This window comes from Cryptomeria japonica, chromosome 5 (assembly GCF_030272615.1).
Source record: "Cryptomeria japonica chromosome 5, Sugi_1.0, whole genome shotgun sequence".
Lineage (NCBI taxonomy): Eukaryota > Viridiplantae > Streptophyta > Pinopsida > Cupressales > Cupressaceae > Cryptomeria > Cryptomeria japonica.
In genome coordinates this window covers 725,025,012-725,044,969 of record NC_081409.1, presented here as the reverse complement: position 1 = coordinate 725,044,969, position 19,958 = coordinate 725,025,012, and the positions used below count along the sequence as shown (strand labels likewise).

At 33.8% G+C, this 19,958-nt stretch overlaps 1 protein-coding gene across 1 annotated transcript; it reads right to left on the bottom strand.

The window, feature by feature from the left end:
- Window positions 1-7,449: 7,449 nt before the first annotated feature.
- LOC131876406 (xanthotoxin 5-hydroxylase CYP82C2-like) lies at window positions 7,450-9,428 on the bottom strand. Its single transcript, XM_059221689.1, has 2 exons — window positions 8,351-9,428; window positions 7,450-8,246 (listed from the first exon to the last, which is right to left on the bottom strand). Exons 1-2 carry the CDS (start codon window positions 9,248-9,250, stop codon window positions 8,106-8,108), a joined length of 1,041 nt encoding a protein of 346 aa, XP_059077672.1. The 5' UTR covers window positions 9,251-9,428; the 3' UTR covers window positions 7,450-8,105.
- Window positions 9,429-19,958: the final 10,530 nt, after the last annotated feature.

Genomic DNA, 19,958 nt, shown 5'->3' with positions numbered 1-19,958 from the left:
TCTAAGTTCCTCTACCACCTTGAATATGTCTTCTCCCAAAAATCTCCAGCATTTTTGAAAAAATTCTAAGGTATAACCGTCAGGCCTTGGAGCTTTGTTCGGGGGGTTGTCGAAGGTAGCCTTTTTTATCTCTTTTAGAGAGAATGGACGCGTTAGCTGCTTGTTGTCTTCCTCTGTCACCTCCTTTTCCATTAAGTCCAGCAATGAAGCATTAACATGGTTGTCTCTGACCATGTCAACCCCCTTAAGATTCTTGAAATGACAAACTGTCAAGTCTTCTATAATCTCCACCTCTTCCTGCCACGCTCCCAAATCATCTTGAATGCGAAAGATCCGATTATAAGCTCTTTTTGATTTTACGGATGCATGAAAGAATTTTGTATTCAAATCCCCTACTTTAATCCAATTCTCACATGCCTTATCTTTCCAATAAACCTCTTCTCTTTGGAGAATTTCTGACAATTCTTCTTTCAGCAGTTTTTCTCTAACAAAATCCTCGTTTGACATACTAGTAGAGATCACCATATTGTTCAAATCCTCCAATTCTTTTTCTATTCTTAAATTTTCCACAAAAATATTCTTGAATGAACATTTGTTCCACTCCTTGATTTTTCCTTTTAATACTTTCAATATTTTAAAAAAGCAGAAGCTCGGGGTTCCTGAGAAGATATTGCTTTCTTTCCACCAAGTCTCCAACTTCGGGAGAAAATCCTTATCTCACCACCACATACTTGGAAATCTAAAACTCCCTTTGTTATTTATGTTTACCTGTTGAAGAAGCATCTGAACCGAGAAGTGATCTGAAAGAGACCAAGGAAGAATACAGGAATCAACATTAAATTCTGAATCCACCCAATAGGGTCCGACCAAAAATCCATCCAATCTTTCAGAGATCCTGGAGAAATTTTCCCTCCTATTGGTCCACGTGAATAAACCATTCTTTGGCTTTACGTCAAACAATGAATTGCTTGCCACAAACTCCCTAAAGTCTTCCATAACTCTCGAATTCATTCTCAGGCCACCTTTTTTGTCATCCAATTCCAGCAATGCATTGAAATCACCTGCAACTATGACTTTATCCTTATTAAGAGTCACGATTTTATCCGTAATGTCTTTCAAGACTTTAGCTTTATTGGCTGTTTTAGTTGGACCATAGACACTAAAGAGAGGAAATGACACATTGTCCTTCAAGCTGCGAACTACACGAAAAATCCAATACTCAGATTTCTCCAAATCTAAGACTTTAATGTTTTGAGGATTCCACATGATTCCCAATCCCCCCACAGAACCATTAGCTTCTTGAAAATAACCTTCCCATGACCTGCAAGATTGTAAGAAGCTAAGGGCTTTATCCATGCACAATTTTGTTTCTTGAAGAAGAACCACTTCGCAAGTAGCTCTACTTAACGCTCGTTTTACCAAGCATTTTTTGTTAGAGGCAGATAGGCCCCTGACATTCCAAGTGGTGATTTTCATTTGCCTCCAAGGGAGAGTCTATCTCCCTTGGCTTTCTTTATAAAATCCATGACGCTAATGATGCCTTTTTCCTTGGCTCTTTCTTCCCTCAATCTCCTATTGCTTCGTCTACCCTTGAACCCTTTAGATTTTTTGAGGAGAACATTGGCCAATTGGCTAATGCACCATGGGTCAACATTGTCCAATACATCTTCTTGCAAAAAATCCTCATCCGATCCTTTATCATACTCAAACTCTATGTCTGATAAGCCTTTGCCTAGAGAGGAGAAAATACATGTAGGATCGGGCCCCTTGTGATTACTAGTCGAGCCTTCGCCACCATTGGCATCCATTACTATTCTATTATGCTCAAAGTGTTCAGACTTATCTAGGGTCTTCACCAAATCAGATTGCACCCCCATCTGACATGCTACACTAACGGATTTACCTTAAGATTCCTTAGTCGGATTGAGTGAGGTCTCATCACCTTTTGCCTCAGTGTATTTACCATTAGTTTTCAACGAGGATTCCGCAATCTTCTCCTTTCTCCCCGATCATACCGTAGGAGGCCGCTCCTTCTCTGAAACCATTTTTTCGATAGAGCCCAACTTTCGTTTCCAGTTTTGAATTGGTTTTCTAAAGACCTTTCTAGCCTTCCTGACAAATAATTTGCAACTCTCCTCTCTATGCATCCTACTCCTGCATCTCTGACATTAACGAATCTCTTTTTCGATCTCCAACTGCTGACGCCATTCACCATTGTCTGTTAGAAGATATATACTTTCTGGTATACACCTAACTATTGCTATTCTCAGTCTGGCATACTTGCAAAGATCTGCTTCATCATCCACATCAACCTCCAGAAGTGTCCCTAACATTTTGCCAACCTTTTCCAAAAATCCATCACCTCAATATTCGATCAAAAGATTATACAATCTGATCTAGACTGGGTCAGAGTAATACACCAACGGGATGGGATTGAAGTTTGGAGTCCATGGTTGCAAGTAGAGTGCATGCTTGTTGACAAACTAGTTCCTCTGGTTAAGAATACTATCTCTGGCAAATTCTTCTTCGAACAAAACCACAAAAAATCCTTCGGGAATAAATTTAATCACTATCCATGAGCCCCAGTTGCCTTCCACCCATTCCATTATTGCTTTTCTGGATAGGTTTAATCCGATGATTCTAGCAATAACTGCCTGGCTCTCCCAAAAAGATATGTCTTCCTCCATTTCTTCTGAAAAGTCAATGGTAATATCCTCGTTGTTGCCTGCTTGATGAGCTGCCAAATGCTTTTTCCTCTTGTTCCCCGATCCACCATTGTTGCCTAACTAATTTTGCAGAGCATCGTCCTCCTCCGCCATTTCCTTAAACTAATTTAATTATTGGAGTTAACAACTTTATAGAAAATAAATAAATAACATAAAATCATAAGAATTGAACAATTACGCAAAGGCAACTATGACTTTCTCATAGCTCAAGAATCATAATTAATCAATTTAAATTTTGTCTCACAAGACTACATAATCCTCATTTTATAGCTTGACTTTGACCAAGATGAAAAAAAGATCAAATACTACACATTTATTCTAGTTGACTATCTCTAATTATCATTGTTGGGGACAATCTCTGCTTCTAGTATAAAATAGATGGAGCATAACATATATTTTTGCCAATGATAAAAATAAAAAATTACAATTCTCTTTAAATCTCGTTTGTAGATTCAATTGTGTTTGAAAATTAGAGACGCATAGCGTCATGTTCCTGCCGAAAGTTACAAATGTGGGAGGTAGAAAAAAAAAAGACAAAGTAGAGGTGGGTTTTGGTAAGTAATGGTTTATAAATTTTTGTTGTAGTTAAGATCTTTTAATAATTTTTTTTGTTGAATTGTAAAGAAATATGGAAGATTACAACAATATTAAATTGATTGAGGGAAAAAGTCTCATTAGGATTTGCAACAAATCAAACTTCATAGAACATTGTGAGTGTTTGACTGTACTATTGTAGTTTTGTACAAGGCAATATTCACTGTCCTCTTGTCATTGTAAACATAGATTAGAGAGAGATTGTATAGTCTACTTTGTCAGGTAGATTAAATCATTATTTCTTACATATTGAGTATCCTTCTTTGTAGCAATTGATAACTATTTGCAACAAAGCAATTAAGATAAATAGAATACATTCATTTGCTTAATTATAATAAGATTCAATTATATTTAGTGATTTTTTGAGAGAAAAATGAAACAAAAATTTGAATATTTAATAAATTTCTATAAAATTATTTACTTAATTAAAAGCTAATAAAAAACAATTATAGTTTGACTGGAATTCGTAGAAATATTTGTCTATTAAGATAATGATCATTTTTTTTAAATCCCTTATTTCAGTGTTATCATAGCATATATGTTAATTTTGAAAAAGTAGAAATCACTCTTTTAAGTTAAAAGAAATTGCAAGAATTGTGGATTATGCAATTACCTTGACTATTGGCAATTGACTGCAAATATTTGTGTATGAAATTCTGCAAGAATTAAATGTTTTACATATTAGATTTCACATTAATGAGAATTGATTTTTTTATAATAATAATAAGAATTTAATATTTTTTGAAATAAGATATAAAAAATGTAAGTGTACACTCAATCAAGTAAAGTTGATTTCAATTGAATATTACAACAAAAACTCAACAACCTCATAAAAAAAATATAATTACATATATTTATTACAATTCTTAATTTTACAAATTTAAATATTTATTTTAAAAAACAATTTTTTTTTATATTCACTATCGTGGAATCTGGAGGTGTCCTCACCGAAGTGAGACTAATCCCCTAGTGTGTACGACCCGCTCACAAGGTAGCAACACACACAGAGTTAACACAGTCGAGGACTCGAACTCAAGACCATGGGGAGCATACCCACGCCTTAAGTTGCAATCCACGACTAGGTGAGCTAGGGTTGAAGCCCCTAAAAAACAAAATTTTGACTTAAAATAATAATATTAATATTAATAAATAGTATTTCCATGTTATTAACCCTATTTTACAAAATCAAATATTGATTAAATTAATTGAACATATTCTAACCTAAGTGAAAATTATATAATTATAATTATAACTGAATGTAAATAATTCAAGTTTCACTAATAGAATATAATAATAGACTTAATTTTTTTCTTATTTGTGATTAATATTTTTGTATTTTATTATTTTTATTATATTTATCTCAAAATCAAAATTGTGACATCTTTATCTCACATATCATGCATACAGGTGAATACATTTTTTTTTCCATGTGACCTGTTAATATATTTATTATATTTCAATTAATGTGACATCTACGAAATTTCATTCGCAAATTATAAAAAACATTGCATGCTATAAACAAAATTTTGCAAACCTTATAAGTAATACGTGTCAACTGCACATGAAAGAGTCCACCTCACTGTCACATGTGGAATAGGTGGAAGCTTAAAAGCTAATCTCTGTGTGGTTTTTTAATGCGAAGTAACTCTCGGCAAATAGAATTTTTATTCCTCTTTCTCGAATTCATGATTTTTTGAGCTTTCCAGAAGGGAAATCGAACTAGAAAATATTCAGATAAATTGCAATTTTAGCAATTCGCACGAGGCTCTTACAACATGTCAAGCTTATGGTGAGTGAAGCACCATTGTTTATATTGGTAGCCATGTATTGAAGGATACATGGTCGCTATGATATACATCACATTAAGCCGCCATTGGACAAAATGCAGACCACGCAGAGCACTTAGTTGACTGCGAAAGGGAAGGGAGGTTAGAAGGATGCTGCAAGCTCGGAAAGTCAAGCATTCATATTCCAGTTGGAACAAACCTAGACCAAGTCATCTTGCGTTATGGAATGAGTTTATTTATTTATTTCTGTTTGGTTTTTGGTAAATGGTTTGCCTTATGATCTTTGTTAGGGTTCCCACAGATACTGAGAGGGGGGGGTGAATCAGTATCTGACTGGTAATGAAATTTTCTTAAAACTGAATATGCAGAACATAAAGTAACAGTATACCGGTATGCAAGAATTAATGTAAATAACAGAATCAAAAACATCCACATGAAAAGAACACCATAACACAAGATGTTTAATGAGGAAACCCGGTGTGGGAAAAACCTCGATGGGATTTGTGACCCACAATATTCACTTACTGGCCAATAAGAGAATATTACTTACAATAGGGGCCTGCACATGCAGGAAGGCCAACTGCCTAGAGCTCATTGCTCAATAAGAAGTCACACTGACTTACAATGAGGATTTACACAAATCCTATATTCTGTACTGCTTTACAATAGCATCTTCAATGCTAGATTCAGTACCGATGCTTGCTCTGTTCTTTACATATACCCTTGACCTACAATTTGCACATTAGGTCTGCCTTATAATTTATTTTATGCTTCCTATTCATAACCTACAAATGTCTACAATGATCTCTTTTATATACAAGAGTCATTTTACAATTTGCCAAGTCGGCTTACAATAATAAACAAAATATTACATATCAAAAATCCCATTGGCCTCAGTGCTAGTATACATGTTCTTTTCTGTGCCGATGTACATCTTCTGTGTCGATGCCGGTGTAGATTGATCTTGTTGATGCCGGTGCACTGTCTTGTTTGAGTAATGCTTTGCCGGTATAATGTCTTGTTGGTGCCATAGGATTGCAAGGTTGCCTGTATAATGCTTTGCCGATGTAATGTCTTGCTGGTGCCATAGGATTGCAAGGTTGCTTGTGTAATGCTTTACCGATGTAATGTCTTGCCGGTGCCATAGGATTGCAAGGTTGCCATCAATGACAAAACCTTCAATTACACACAATGTCTCATTGGAGTGTCCATATGCCAACAATCTTAACCAGTTATAAGACAAGGCACACAGTTAAGATTGAGTGTTTCAGTAATGGGTTTCAAACTGATTATGCTTTCTACACATCTCATTGATTTTTGAATATCAATTTTTTCTTGTTGTTATTGTTATTTATTTTGTTAAATCAACCTTTAACATTTATCCCACCATCAATGTACACACACGGTAATGCACAATTAAGCTTAGTATATGCCAAGTTTGGGATTAGTTTCACACATTCCTAGGTTTGACAGAGCCTTTTAGAATCTAAAACCCGCGCTTATGACCTAAAACTCTCAATTTTCATGATTTCTTGTTCTTTCTGTGATGTTGTTAAAGGGTCTGTTGTTGATTTGTAGTCAAATTGAGAGCCTAGGGTTTGAGTTGCGGTGATTGGCAGTTAGATTGAGAGCCTAGTGTTTGAGTTGCATATAGCTACAACTATGCAACAAAAATGCGTTCTCAGAGCCGCCAATACAAACCTCAATTTTTTGCCTCACATTTTTAACTAATACGAAAACTGAGTTAACTACAACATTAAAAAAAGGGAAAAAGATAAGCAGGAATAAAATAGAAATTTCATCTTTAAATCTTCATTCTACATGTTATTTCTTGTGTTCTCTATCTTGCAGGGGAATGATACAAAATTTCTTCTCTGCTCTATCTTGCACGAGAATGAATGATAAAAATTAAGTGTTGTCATCTATTCAATGAGATAAAAATGGATTTCAGTCGGCTCATTCAATAACATTAAATTTACTTATGCTAGATTTTCAAATTGCATTTAATGAAAGAGATTTCTCTAGAGCTTTGTTTCTTTAGCATTATGCCACACTTGCAAATTGCATTTAATGAAAAAGATTTTTTAGATCTCAGATTTTTTTAATTTAAAAACTTAATGACATCATCCAATCATAATTCAAAAAAATGATTTATTGCTAATTATTAAATAATTTTAATATTCAAACATTTGAAATAAAATAAAATCCCATAAAATACTGTAATGTGATTGGATAGCTTAAATTCATTATTGCATCCAACGGATGCTATAGTTACCTGCTGTCGGCAGGAACTAAAAATACTAAGACAACTGAAGTCAGAAACGAGATTTAAACAGCATCAATGAATTACGAAAATATAATATGCCAATTCTTTTAAATCTAAGCAAAACGGAAATCGTAAGGTCCAAACCGTTATACCAGAACAGGGGTTTTTTGGTATTCTAGCTTTTGCATTACAGGCAGCAGGACCCTCAATGTGTTTAAGCATTCAGTGATTAAGAAATCTCAGATATATGCATCAATAGAGATGGAGGGGCAAGCGAGGTTTGATAATGGCTTCCAGAGGAATTGCTTTCGGCATTGTGAGTCCAAGTCCCTCAGCCATGTCAATTACAGCGCCCTCTGGAACACACCACTCGAAGCTCTGAAGCAGCCGGGCCAAAGTGTAATGGATCACAACTAATGCCAGAGACATTCCAGGGCACATTCTTCTCCCTGAACCAAACGGTATCAATTCAAAGTCGTGCCCTTTCACATCAATCGCTTTCCCACTGTTTAAAAACCTTTCTGGATCGAATTCAGTCGGGCAGCTCCACAGGGCCGGGTCCCTGTGAATCGCCCACGCATTGACTAACAGACGCGTTCCTGCGGGGACACGAAACCCTCCAATGGTACACGCCTCTGCGGCCTCATGGGGAACTAGAAGGGGTCCCGCTGGATAAAGCCTAAGAGTTTCCTTTACTATGGCTTGCAAATAAGTGAGCTCCTGCAGATCTGATTACTCTACTACCCGGTCTCTTCCGGCATGTTTGTCGAGCTCCTCCTGGGCTTTCCCCAAACTGTCCGGGTGCTGCAACAGAGCTGCCAGTGCCCATTCGATGGTCACAGAGGACGTGTCTGTACCTGCGGTTATCATGTTCTGCACAAATTTGTTTTGAAATTGGGGACTGCAACTGAGAAAAGAATCATGGCCAGAATTTAGGGCTTTTCGAAATTTAATAGAAAGGGGGAAGAAAATCATACGAGGGCAGTGGCCTTAATCACATCGTCGTTACTGTCAGATTGAATTTCTTGGTTGTCTACTGCAGAGATGAGAAGATCAATTAAGTCCTGAGCGTGTATCCCCTGTTTCTCACGGTGCTCATTGACCAATTTCTGCATAAAGGCGTCCCTTTTCTTCTGCAGCTTTTTCATGGCGGATATGAGACCCTGCAGATCAAGCCACTTGAGAAACGGCAGGTAATCGCCGACTGCAAATACACCATACAAATAGAAAGTTTCTTCTACCATCTTCCTCAGGTGATGCCCTTCTTGTAAATCCTCGGAACATTGAGAACCCGAGACTCTTTTGCTGGCAACCATGCGCATGATTATATTGGATGTGGGATCAGAAAGCCTGGATTTCATGTTTACCGGTGCTGCTTCTTGCTGGCAACTCTCAAACAGGGAACGGATGAGGGCAGAAACTTCCTCTGTGCGCAGGTGTTTAAAGGAATCGATTCTGCTGGCAGAGAAGAGTTTCATGGTGCAAATCTTGCGAAGATCTCGCAGCTGTGAATTGTATGGCAGAACCGAAAACATTTTGTTGTCATATCCTAAATGTTTTGCTGCAGCCGTCCTTGGGCGCGAAGCCAGGGCTTTGTCATTTGCTATAAAGCATTCTTTTGCGAGCTCTGAAGAGGAAATGACGAGGACTGGACGGAAGCCAAGCTGAAGATACATGATGGGGCCATGGCGTTGGGAAAGTGAGGCCAGAATCCGGTGAATGGGCTTCTTCTTTCTGAGCAGATGCAGATGCCCAATTATTGGCCACGATGGAGGATGCGGTGGCTTACCATTTTTGGTCCTCACGTAGTTTGCAAGTAGCAGAAGAGTTGGCAGTGCCAGAGAAAAAAGAATGATGGTTACTGCTTCGAACGCCATGATTCTGTCATACCCTGTAGCGAGGCAGGCCTGCAGTATTGGTGGATTTTATCATACATTAATGAGCTTTATCCTCCTGGTCTTCTTACCCTGTTTTTGTCCGATACGTATCTCTTCCTTGAGGCGCAGACAAGAAATTTGAAATAAAAAACTATTTTGCGTCATGGAAAACTTCACCTTACATTTTATTAATAAGGAATAAGAAATAAGAAATTATTATTTTGTAGGAAAAATGTCTTTATTACTTGAAAACAAAGAGAATAATTGCCTAGAGTTTATTATTTTTTAATCTAAAAATTTACATTTTATTATTTTGTTATTTGTGGGAGGAGATTTAGTTGAAAAGGAAAATAAGATTATTGATGATTAGTTTAAATCAATAAGACAAAAAATAATTTTTCATGTTTTTTATGCATAAAAAAATTTTCAATTGTAAATTGTAATGTCAATCACCTTGTAATAAATATGAAGATTTTATTATTAGTTTGAAAAATTATGGAAGTAACAAAGACAAATTGTCACATAGACATGATAAAGCCTACATGTGTGTGTATTACAATATATGTACAACTACTGGTGGAATGAACAACCCATAAAGAAATGAAAAAGTCTCATCAATAGTACATTACAACAATAATACATTTCCTTCAAACATTTCAAAACCATCCATGAGAGTTTCAAACCACTTTCATTTTTTAAGAGTAGCTAACTTGGTAAGGTTTCTAATTATAATTAAGATTTTAATTTTACATCATCAAATATAATACCACCTCAACATTCTTTTTGTTGAGGTATTAAAAAAGATTAGATTAATAGTTTATATAGAGTCACGTTTTATTAATGTACAATTATGATATCAAATTATTTATAATTTTTAAATAAACTAATAGACTTTTATTGTGAACTTGATAATCTTTAAAATTCCAACATACTTGTCTAGCATCATGAAACATCTTTTTGTCCCTTAAACAATTTTCAGATCATCCAAAAACCTACATTTGCATACATGCATCTACCCATGTACAGAAGACCATCTCCATGAATTTCGCAAAGTCTTGACCTTCAAAATTAAAATCATTTAGTAATAAAAACCTCCCTAAATCTCGTTGTAATGGAGAAATCATTGCCCTTCATAAATCTATTTTACTGCAACAAAGAACATGAATTGAATAATGCGTGAGTATTGTGTGAATTATGAGCTTCTAATGAACAATATATGTGTGAGTGGTAAATTGTGTTTCTTTGCGTTTATATTCTCATAAAATATCAATTACAATTGTGGGCGAGCCTTAAATCACACACACTAAGCAACATATTAAGTCTAAGGATGTTAGTCAACTCGAAGTGTTAACACTTTTAAGCCTAGAAGTGTATTCTTAGAATGATAACATACATTAAGAAACATATTAAGCATAGAAAATATCACTCAATACTGAATATTTAACACTTCTAAACCTAAAAATATAAGCTTAGTATGTGAGATTTAAGCCTTCCACAACAATACACATCCACATATTGATTTCTTTAAATCGAATGAATAACGATAAAATTGAAGAACTCATCATGTTAAGATGTGCAATATGTTTCAATATTCTTGGAACTATACAAATTTGTAAGACAACCACATATAACCAAAACTTTGTTTCATATCCAAATCTTTTCAATAGTGAAATCAATTGCAACATTTCTCTACGCAATTGGATGGTTATCTATTCCCCATTAGCCTTACATTCATTTGAATTTTTTTGCTCGTCTGTGTCAGATGCGTCCCAGTTTTCTTGTCGGATTCATCCCATTTTTCTTCCTCGTCAGCCTCAGATTCATTCATTGTCTATTCTTCATCAGACACAGACAAATTTGAAGGTGATGATTTAAATGAATTTCAAGACTGAAGAAATACAACATCTTCATTCTTCCTATCTCCATTGATCTTGCTTGATATATTTGCTCTCAGATTTTATGTGTGCACAAGAGCTCAACAAAGAACGAAAATGTGGTGGATAGCTTGATTGCAAAAATGTTTGATTGCATAAGATTGATTAGAATACTCATTAGCTAATATAGGGTTGATGATGAAGGACATTGTATCTCATGTTTGACATCTACTATCATCAAATTAGTATAGTTTTTACAAGAATCTTCAATTAATAAAACATCTATGTCTATCAAAAGATATTTGATTTAATAGAAAAGTCCATGTTATAGACACTTAAATGTTACTATATTCAAATCGTTTTCAATTAAAAAAGAAAAACATATCTATGACTACTTTCACAAACCCAAGTTATTGATTCAATCATTTCAATTCTGAACTTAAGAAATACATCTGAAACTTCCCATAAATGTGAAACTCTACTGTGTAGAGACTTATCTAGGTCCTTGGATTCTAGAATCTCATGATTTTATATCCAAGGAGTCCATATGACCTAAACCTTACTAAGATCAAAGACAATCAATTTAATGCTCGAAGCCCACCTAGATGATTTTATATCCAAGGAGTCCATATGACCTAAACCTTACTAAGATCAAAGACAATCAATTTAATGCTCGAAGCCCACCTAGATCTAACTAAGATCAAAGACAATCAATTTAATGCTCGAAGCCCACCTAGATCTAATATAATCTGATTCTAGATCTAGGTCCTTTGATGCTTGAAGCACACCTACTTTAAGCTATCCATGTTACTCATAAGATGGGCCCTATCACTTTTACGGAACAAACAATGACTACCGGTGAGTGATGTCTTGCTATATAATTTTTTTCTTTTTTGCCTTAATATCACATACATTGAGGTCATGTCATCAACTGCTCTTCCAACCACTTCCAGCAAGTTTTCTGCAAAAGAGAAAAATTACATTCTCCTTGAATTTGCCGTCATATGATATTTGTATCAGTGCAGAGGTTTTCAAATTCAAATATATCCGTGCTGGCGTGTGAACTTCTTCCTTCATTTTCTCCGTCTTATTACATCTCCCTCGGGCACATAGGAAGACAAAGTAACCACCATCCTCCATTCTAAGGGCATGCAACTGATTTCTTAGGAAAATATTGTTTACCACTTATTTATTCTAATAAATCTCACCCAACTTCTTCCAAATCTTTAAAAACACAAAGTCACTAAATAATAATTACAATACACTTCTAGAGTATGGATTTACAAGAGTATCACCAATTATAAATGTGGAGAATTTTTGGTAGCGTAAAAATTACCCACAAAGACTTACTAGTATACTTTTAATACATTTGTAAATATTAATAGGCACACCAACAAGATAGTTCACAATAAAATAGGCACCAAAACCAAGGGTTAAAAGAATAACATAAAAAATACCAAAAAAGGCTAAATTTTTAAGGGACATTGCCTTTGAACACTCTCTAGTCTAAGACTCCATCAACTAGACTCTCCTATTTTGTCCCCTAACAATAGCATGAGGGAATCCTTTAGTTTCCAATTTTGGGGGCCCTTTGAGCCCTACTCATCATAGAGAATGTTTAGTACACATCAAATTTGCAAGGTTGAGACACCTTTTCCAACAACATAAGAGGATGACCTTAGAAGGATGAGTGATAGTGATGTAACGAGTAGGATAAGATGAAGGGATGATACTAGAAGGGTGAATATTGAAAGTAGGTGGGATACAAATAGGAGAAGGGCTAGATATGGCACTAGAGGAAGGCACATAAGAAAATCAAATAAAACTAGATGAAATATCATGATAAACCTTGGTAGTTGGAGTTTTAATGGAAGATACACCATGAAAATAACTTGAGAGTTAACCATAGTACCTATTAATTGAAGTATATCTCTACCGTAGAGCTTATAAATCAATAACTGGTGAAAATCATCAACTAATTATGTAAGAGAAGCAACACTAACTAATTTCAAAATCTTGTGAGAAAGCACATTAAAAGAAAAACCATATCTATATATTGGTCTAAATACACATCATAATAAAATCATTCTCCTCATTATAATTTGTTTCCATCATATAAACAGTAAAGATCTAACAATCAAATAAAGTTTTATTAATAGTGGTACTGAAGGGGGCCTCCATCTCAAAGGGTAGGGATGATGACAATGAGACATTGGGATAAACTCAATGCACAATTTAAAATAATAAACAATTATATAACAAGAGAAATAATATTATGACATTGATCTCAATAAATTAGAATTTGTTTAAGTTTAAAAATTAATAATAAATTAGAAATAAAACCGTAAGGCCAAGACCTAAGGGGGTGTAGGATAAAAGAAATTTACTAAAATAAAATAACATTTTTTATACAAATAATCAAATGAGATAATTAATTGACCCTACAATTAATGTGTTGGAAGCTATAATGTATTGAAAAAAATGTTCAAATTTTAAAAAATAAATCATTGATACTTAGCTCTAAGCTTGATGAAGATTTTGTATGAAAAATGTTGCTCCATGTAATAATTCTAAAAGTCATCAAGTAAATGCCTCAAGAATCCAATAAATTTGATGTTTGATGTTTTGCTTCACCATCATAGTTGCAAAATTGATCTCTACATCCAAGGATTTGGAACTTGCGTATATATATGAATTGTGTTAAATTTGATGTCAAGAATCTATTCACATTGATGTTTAGAACCAATAATTAAAAAGGGGTGGTGTCAACTATGATTGTTTATGAGTTTATCATACACAAAATGTTCGTATTAGTTAAACAAGTTTTGTCAATTTAATGATTTAGTTCATATGATTAAAGATATATAGCAACCATGCAAATATACCTATGATGCTAACATAATTTGGCAATGTAATGAAAATGATCTAGATGATTCAATGTTATAGGATGTCTCTTATATAGTTCTTAGAATAAATTAGGTTTTCACTTAAATATAATTCATCCTAGCGCACAAGTTAACAAATTTTGTGCTTGATTCAACATATGATGACTAATAAGAGGGATTCAAATTGAGCATAAATTTATATTTAAGTTTTAAAAAATATGCCACAAAAATAACTTGGATGGTTCTCCACATGTAGATTTGACCTAGGATAGTGAATGGCTAAATTAAAAATTTGTCTATTGATCCTTGGGTATGTGTATAGATGGAAGCCAATTAGATTTAGGACATTTACTAACTTTAAACTAAAATACACCACATGTGTGCATGAATAATTATGTGAAGGATAACCTTATTAAAAGAGGCGCAAAATGAGAGATACAAGTATATGATATACATTTGTTACCATTATAATATTATAATATAACATTAAATTATTTATTAGAGTTAAGAAATTGATAATACATAATGTCAATGACTATCAAATCAATATGATATTGTGATAATCAAATTGACATATAGAATAAAACGATTTGTATTTATCACATAAATAAAAAAGACTTATCAACCAAATATAATTAAAAATTCTTTAAAAAAAAGTTATGATAAAGACCATATACTATTTTTTGGATTAAATATAAAGTATCAAAATTACATCTTCACGACATTAGTTCATGAGTCTGATCAATAGGGGATGAATCAAAACTTACAAAAATACATCATACCCACTTACTTACAAAACATAGGAGTAACATAGAACAAAAACAATAAAGAACTACACCCCATAGTCAGTCAAATGATGTGTCTGTATCAAGTAAATAGTTGTTCCCAGCTAGGGGTACCCATGCAATCCATCCATGGTCCCATTCCATCCAAACTTCAATCAGACCATATACTATTTAAAAAAATAAATATTTTTTTACATAAAAGAAACAATTTGAATGATAATATTTGAATGAATTTTTTTTCCTGTACCTAAAAGGAAACAAAAGACCAACTCCCTCCTTAAAAAATACACTTAAATTGGAAGGTGGCCAAACAAAAAAAACTACCTTGAAGAGAACCCTTTGAATAATGCATTCAAATTGCAAGATGCTTCTTTTATGGACTGTAATGTCCCTACTAGTTAGAGATCATTGTCCTGCAAAACAAATTGTTAGAATACAATATATATATATATATATATATATATATATATATATATATATATATATATATATATATATATATATATATATATATATATATATATATATATATATATATATATATATATATATATATAACTAATCTAACTTGCAATTTAACTTTAAAATACTTAATTCAACACTAATCACAATTCTTATCTAATAAAAAGGACACAAATGCCATAAAGAGATATGTCCTTAGGCAGTCGTGGAGCTCGCCTTCTTGGAACCCATCTTGGTTCCAAGCCATCCAGGAAATCGAAGGTGAATTCGATTCCTGTCTTGGATGTAATTTCTTACACCCAAGCCATCCAGGAAATCAAAGGTTAATTTGATTCCTGTCTTGGATGTAACTTCTCACACCCAAGCTAGCTAGGAAATCGAAGATTAATTCGATTCCTATCTTGAGTGTAATTTCTTACGCCCAAGCCATCCAGGAAATCAAAGGTTAATTCGATTCCTGTCTTGGATGTAACTTCTCACACCCAAGCCATCCAGGAAATCGAAGGTTAATTCGATTCTTGTCTTGAGTGTAATTTCTTACACTCAAGCCATCCAAGGAAGACCATATGTCAATTCCTTTCCTTGGATGATGCATCTCATCATCCAAGTCCTCAGAGGGGACTGGCCAGATCTGTCTCTTCTTGGATGAACTTAGTCAACCAAGTCATATATATGCATATAGATATTCAATATATATACTGCCTATCAGGGATTATCATAATCCTTCCCTTAGACTAAGGGAGTTTCCTCCCTATAGCCTCCATCATGTAATCACATTTATAATACATTTTTGCATTTTGTTACTATTTTCCTTTCCATAATCCACATTTACATATCGCTGATTTAACATGAATTCCCTAACATATATTCATAAAAATGTTCATTATCCAATATTCACATTTATTTCTTAACATATATTCCTACTATTCATTGATATGTATTTATTACTTATGTTTATACATATTCATTAACATCTAAGGACCTTTCATTAACATATTTATTCAAATGTTCATTATTTATATTCATTAATATATATATTAAACTATTCATTATATTCATTAATATATATATTAAAATATTTATTACTTATATTTATTTACACATGCATCCTGTGACATCTCTTACTATTAAATTGTTATCCTAATTAATTCAAATATTCAGTTCTTTTATTATGCATTTGACTGTATTTATGTTGTAAATATTCAGTATAACATTGTATAGTTCACTGTTATATTATTCGATAACCAGTTAGTTCTCTTCTAAGATATATTTTTTATTATATTGCATTTATTCTGGAACATAATATTTATTATTTACTGAATTTTGTTCTTATCCTGGAACATGATTGTCTTTGAACAATATTCAATAATATTATTACCTTATAATATTTGATGCCCTCTTAAATGGACAAGATTAGCAAATGACAAATAACACAAAAGACACAAAACTGTTAGTGTTAGTCAATCAAAAACTAATCTAAAAAGGTATACCAAGAGAGATACTAAAAACATGAAAGCAAACATGATGAGGCATCTCCAAATACCTCCTAACATGCTCTTAGTTTCTTTCTCCCTTGTTCCTCTCCTCTCCAAGTTCCAAAATAGTGTAGCTCTCATCAGCTTTTTGCACTATGGATGCTTATGGAGGATTGAGATTGTAGTATAGCTCTAAATGTGAAATGAAAAGCTAATACTATGCTATTGATACTAAAATGATATATTTTCACCAAAATAACAAGATATAAGATTACTTATGCTAAAATGCTCTCTTAAAATGCCTATAGCTTAAATGCATACAAGTTTTCAGGATCTGGATTATGAAGAAATGGGCTCTATTTATAGGAAAAATGGAGCAATGGATGGTTGAGATTGAGCAATCTCAACAAGGGTCAGGATCGAATGATTTCAAATCCATGTGAGGGCTTTCAACCCAATCCCAGGATGACAAGTGTCAATGTGAGATAGGTTGAGAGGGGAGGGAATAAGCATTAAATGCCTAATATGACTTTGGGATTTAGAGTCAAGGTTGGTTGAATGAATAAACTCTTTATTCAAAGAATAAAGCTTTTATCCAATGGATAAACTCTTGTGCAAATGTGAAATGGATGAATATGGTCAAAACAATAAATGTTTAGGGGGACAAGTTTGAAATAACCATAAATGGTTATATAAGAGCCATAAATGGTCATGTAAGAGCCATTAGTGGTCTTGGAAGACTTTGGGGGTTAATTTGTTGAACACACAAAGCATTAAATGCTTTTCAAAGACTTTGGAGTCTTTGAGAAGTGACTCCATTTTGCTTAGGAATGTGACAATAATTAGGGGATGGATTAGGCTAATTAGGAAGGGGTTAGAAGAATCTAGAAGGGGATTAGATTTTTGCAAGTGGATTTGGTGGGTGAGGGAAAGTAGGATTTTATTAAAATAAAAATTCATTTATTTCAATAAATGTGTGCAAGTTGTATTTGTAGGAAAATGCAAGTGGGGGGGATAATGATTTAAATAAATGTTTTATTTAATTTATTTAAAAGAGGAAAAAGGGGATTAAATGAAATAAATATGATTTATTCATTTAATTGATTGTGAATTTGGTATAGTGAATTAATTAAAATAAATTGAATAATTTATTTAATTAATAGGAGAATGTTTGGAGATGAATTAATTAAATATTAATTTAATTAATTGATGGCTAGTGGATTTTTAATCAAATAAATAGCGAATATTTATTTAATTAAGATGGACAGATTTGTGTGACTACAATATTAATAATATTAATACACCAACATTGGGTAAGGAGTACTTACCACTGTAGACAATCTTTCTGACAGTCTTCTGACAGACTGATTCCTTTGTCTGCTGATCCTCCTTTTTACATCCCTCCCTTGCGCTGATGCACCTTTTATATACCCCGTGGGTGGGAAAGGTTGCATCCCTCCATGGGCCCCTTTTCATGCGAAGGGACCTGCGACTACCATCGCATCACTTCGTGCGGGGTGGGGGGGGGGGGGCGTAGTCTTCAGTGGTTTAATTTAAATATATTTCTTTTTTTTTAATATTTTTTATGGTATTTTTAATTGTTTACTTTATAATACCATTTACTATATAATATCATTTACTTTATCAAATCTATTAACATTTTAACCATTTACTTTATAATACCTTTCATTATTATTTAATATATTATATGTATTACCAATTTAATTATTTGCTTAATAACATTTTTCCTTTATTATTTTATATATATTAAATCTATTAATATATTAATCATTTATTTATATTAACCTTATTTAATTAACAATATTTAATGATATATTTCCTCTTTAGAATATTAACATTATTTAATAATATGCATCAGGTGATATCATGGGGCCTATCACAGTCCCCCCGTCTCAATTTTGCTTGCTCCTTCTTCTAGTTCAATGGAGTGTTCAAATCCTCTTTTTGTGGGTAAACTTAGGGGAATGTCTTTGAAGACTTTTTTTTTTGTCTCCTAAGGATGGGTTGTATATCACTATGAATGATTTGACCTTCAGTCAGAGATTTATCCACGACCATTCATTGGGCGACCCACTCTCCTTGATCATGCCTAAGGATTTCTCCATTTTATTACACGATACTGTCTTTGGAGAGTCATCAGGAATTCCTTTTAATGTTATCTCTCTCCCTTTATGTTGGAAGCATATCTCTTGGTTTGGACTATCCATGGTGAGCCGTCCCAATGAGTTTATCCATGGCATTCCCAAAATAATGTCATTCTCTAGGTTCACCACAAAGAAGTTTCTCTTAATTGTGTGCCCCCCAGGGTGACTTCCAATTGAGGTATAATTTTAGTGCACCTGTCTACGACTCCGTTGCCCATGATCACTTCAAACCCTCCACACTCTTGAGTTTTTAACCTTCTCTTTGCTGCTAAGTGTTTGCTAATGAAGTCATGTGAGGCTCCTATGTCTACCAAAGCAATTACTTTCTGCCCTTTGATAATCCCATTAAGTTTGAAGGATCTATTCTCACTTCCTTGAGTGATGACTACCAAGGTGCCTGGTTTGTTGCTTTCAAACCTGGCCCTTTTATAGGGTCTTTCCTCATCCCGTATTTCTTTTGTGTTATTTAACCGTCCTCTTTTACATTCATGGCCTTTCCCCCATGGGGCCTTGCATTTGAAACATAACCCTTTCTCCATGAGTTCCCCTCTCTCCTTACACTGGTGATTCAAACTCCAAGGTTTCTTGCAAAAGTGACAAGGCTTCTCCTAGTGGTCCCTCTGGGGTCCTTCATTCCTATGTGGCATTTTGGTTGAGGGGTTCTTGGGAGCAATAAATTCAACCATCCTAGTTTTCGTAATGGCCTCTACTAAATTTTGAGGTTCCAAGGGTTTTACAAAATTTTTAATAGAGTTTTTCAAGCCTTCTAAAAACTTTTAGTGTAGGTTTTTATTTTCCTAGTTGGGTTTATTATTTTCCCTTTTCCTAAGTTTTTCCAACACTTTATTTAAGCTTGTTTAGGTTAATAAAACATGTTTACTTAATAAAAGTGGGTATTGAGGTGTCGATATGCTATGAGGAGGTGCATTTACTATGTTTAGACCATCATGGTGGTCTCTCCTCATTGGTCGGTATTGCCACCTCCACCCCTCTTGAGTCTATATAAGCATGCTACCTTGCTTGTATTTTTATGATAGAGTTGGAGATAGTAATCTGATGTTA

Bases quoted from the DNA above. Each gene is read 5' to 3' on its own strand.
- LOC131876406 (XM_059221689.1), bottom strand. From the start codon at position 9,250: ATGGCGTTCGAAGCAGTAACCATCATTCTTTTTTCTCTGGCACTGCCA. The intron at 8,247-8,350 runs GTATGATTTTCT...AAATTTGTGCAG, and splicing joins TGATTAAGGCCACTGCCCTC to AACATGATAACCGCAGGTAC.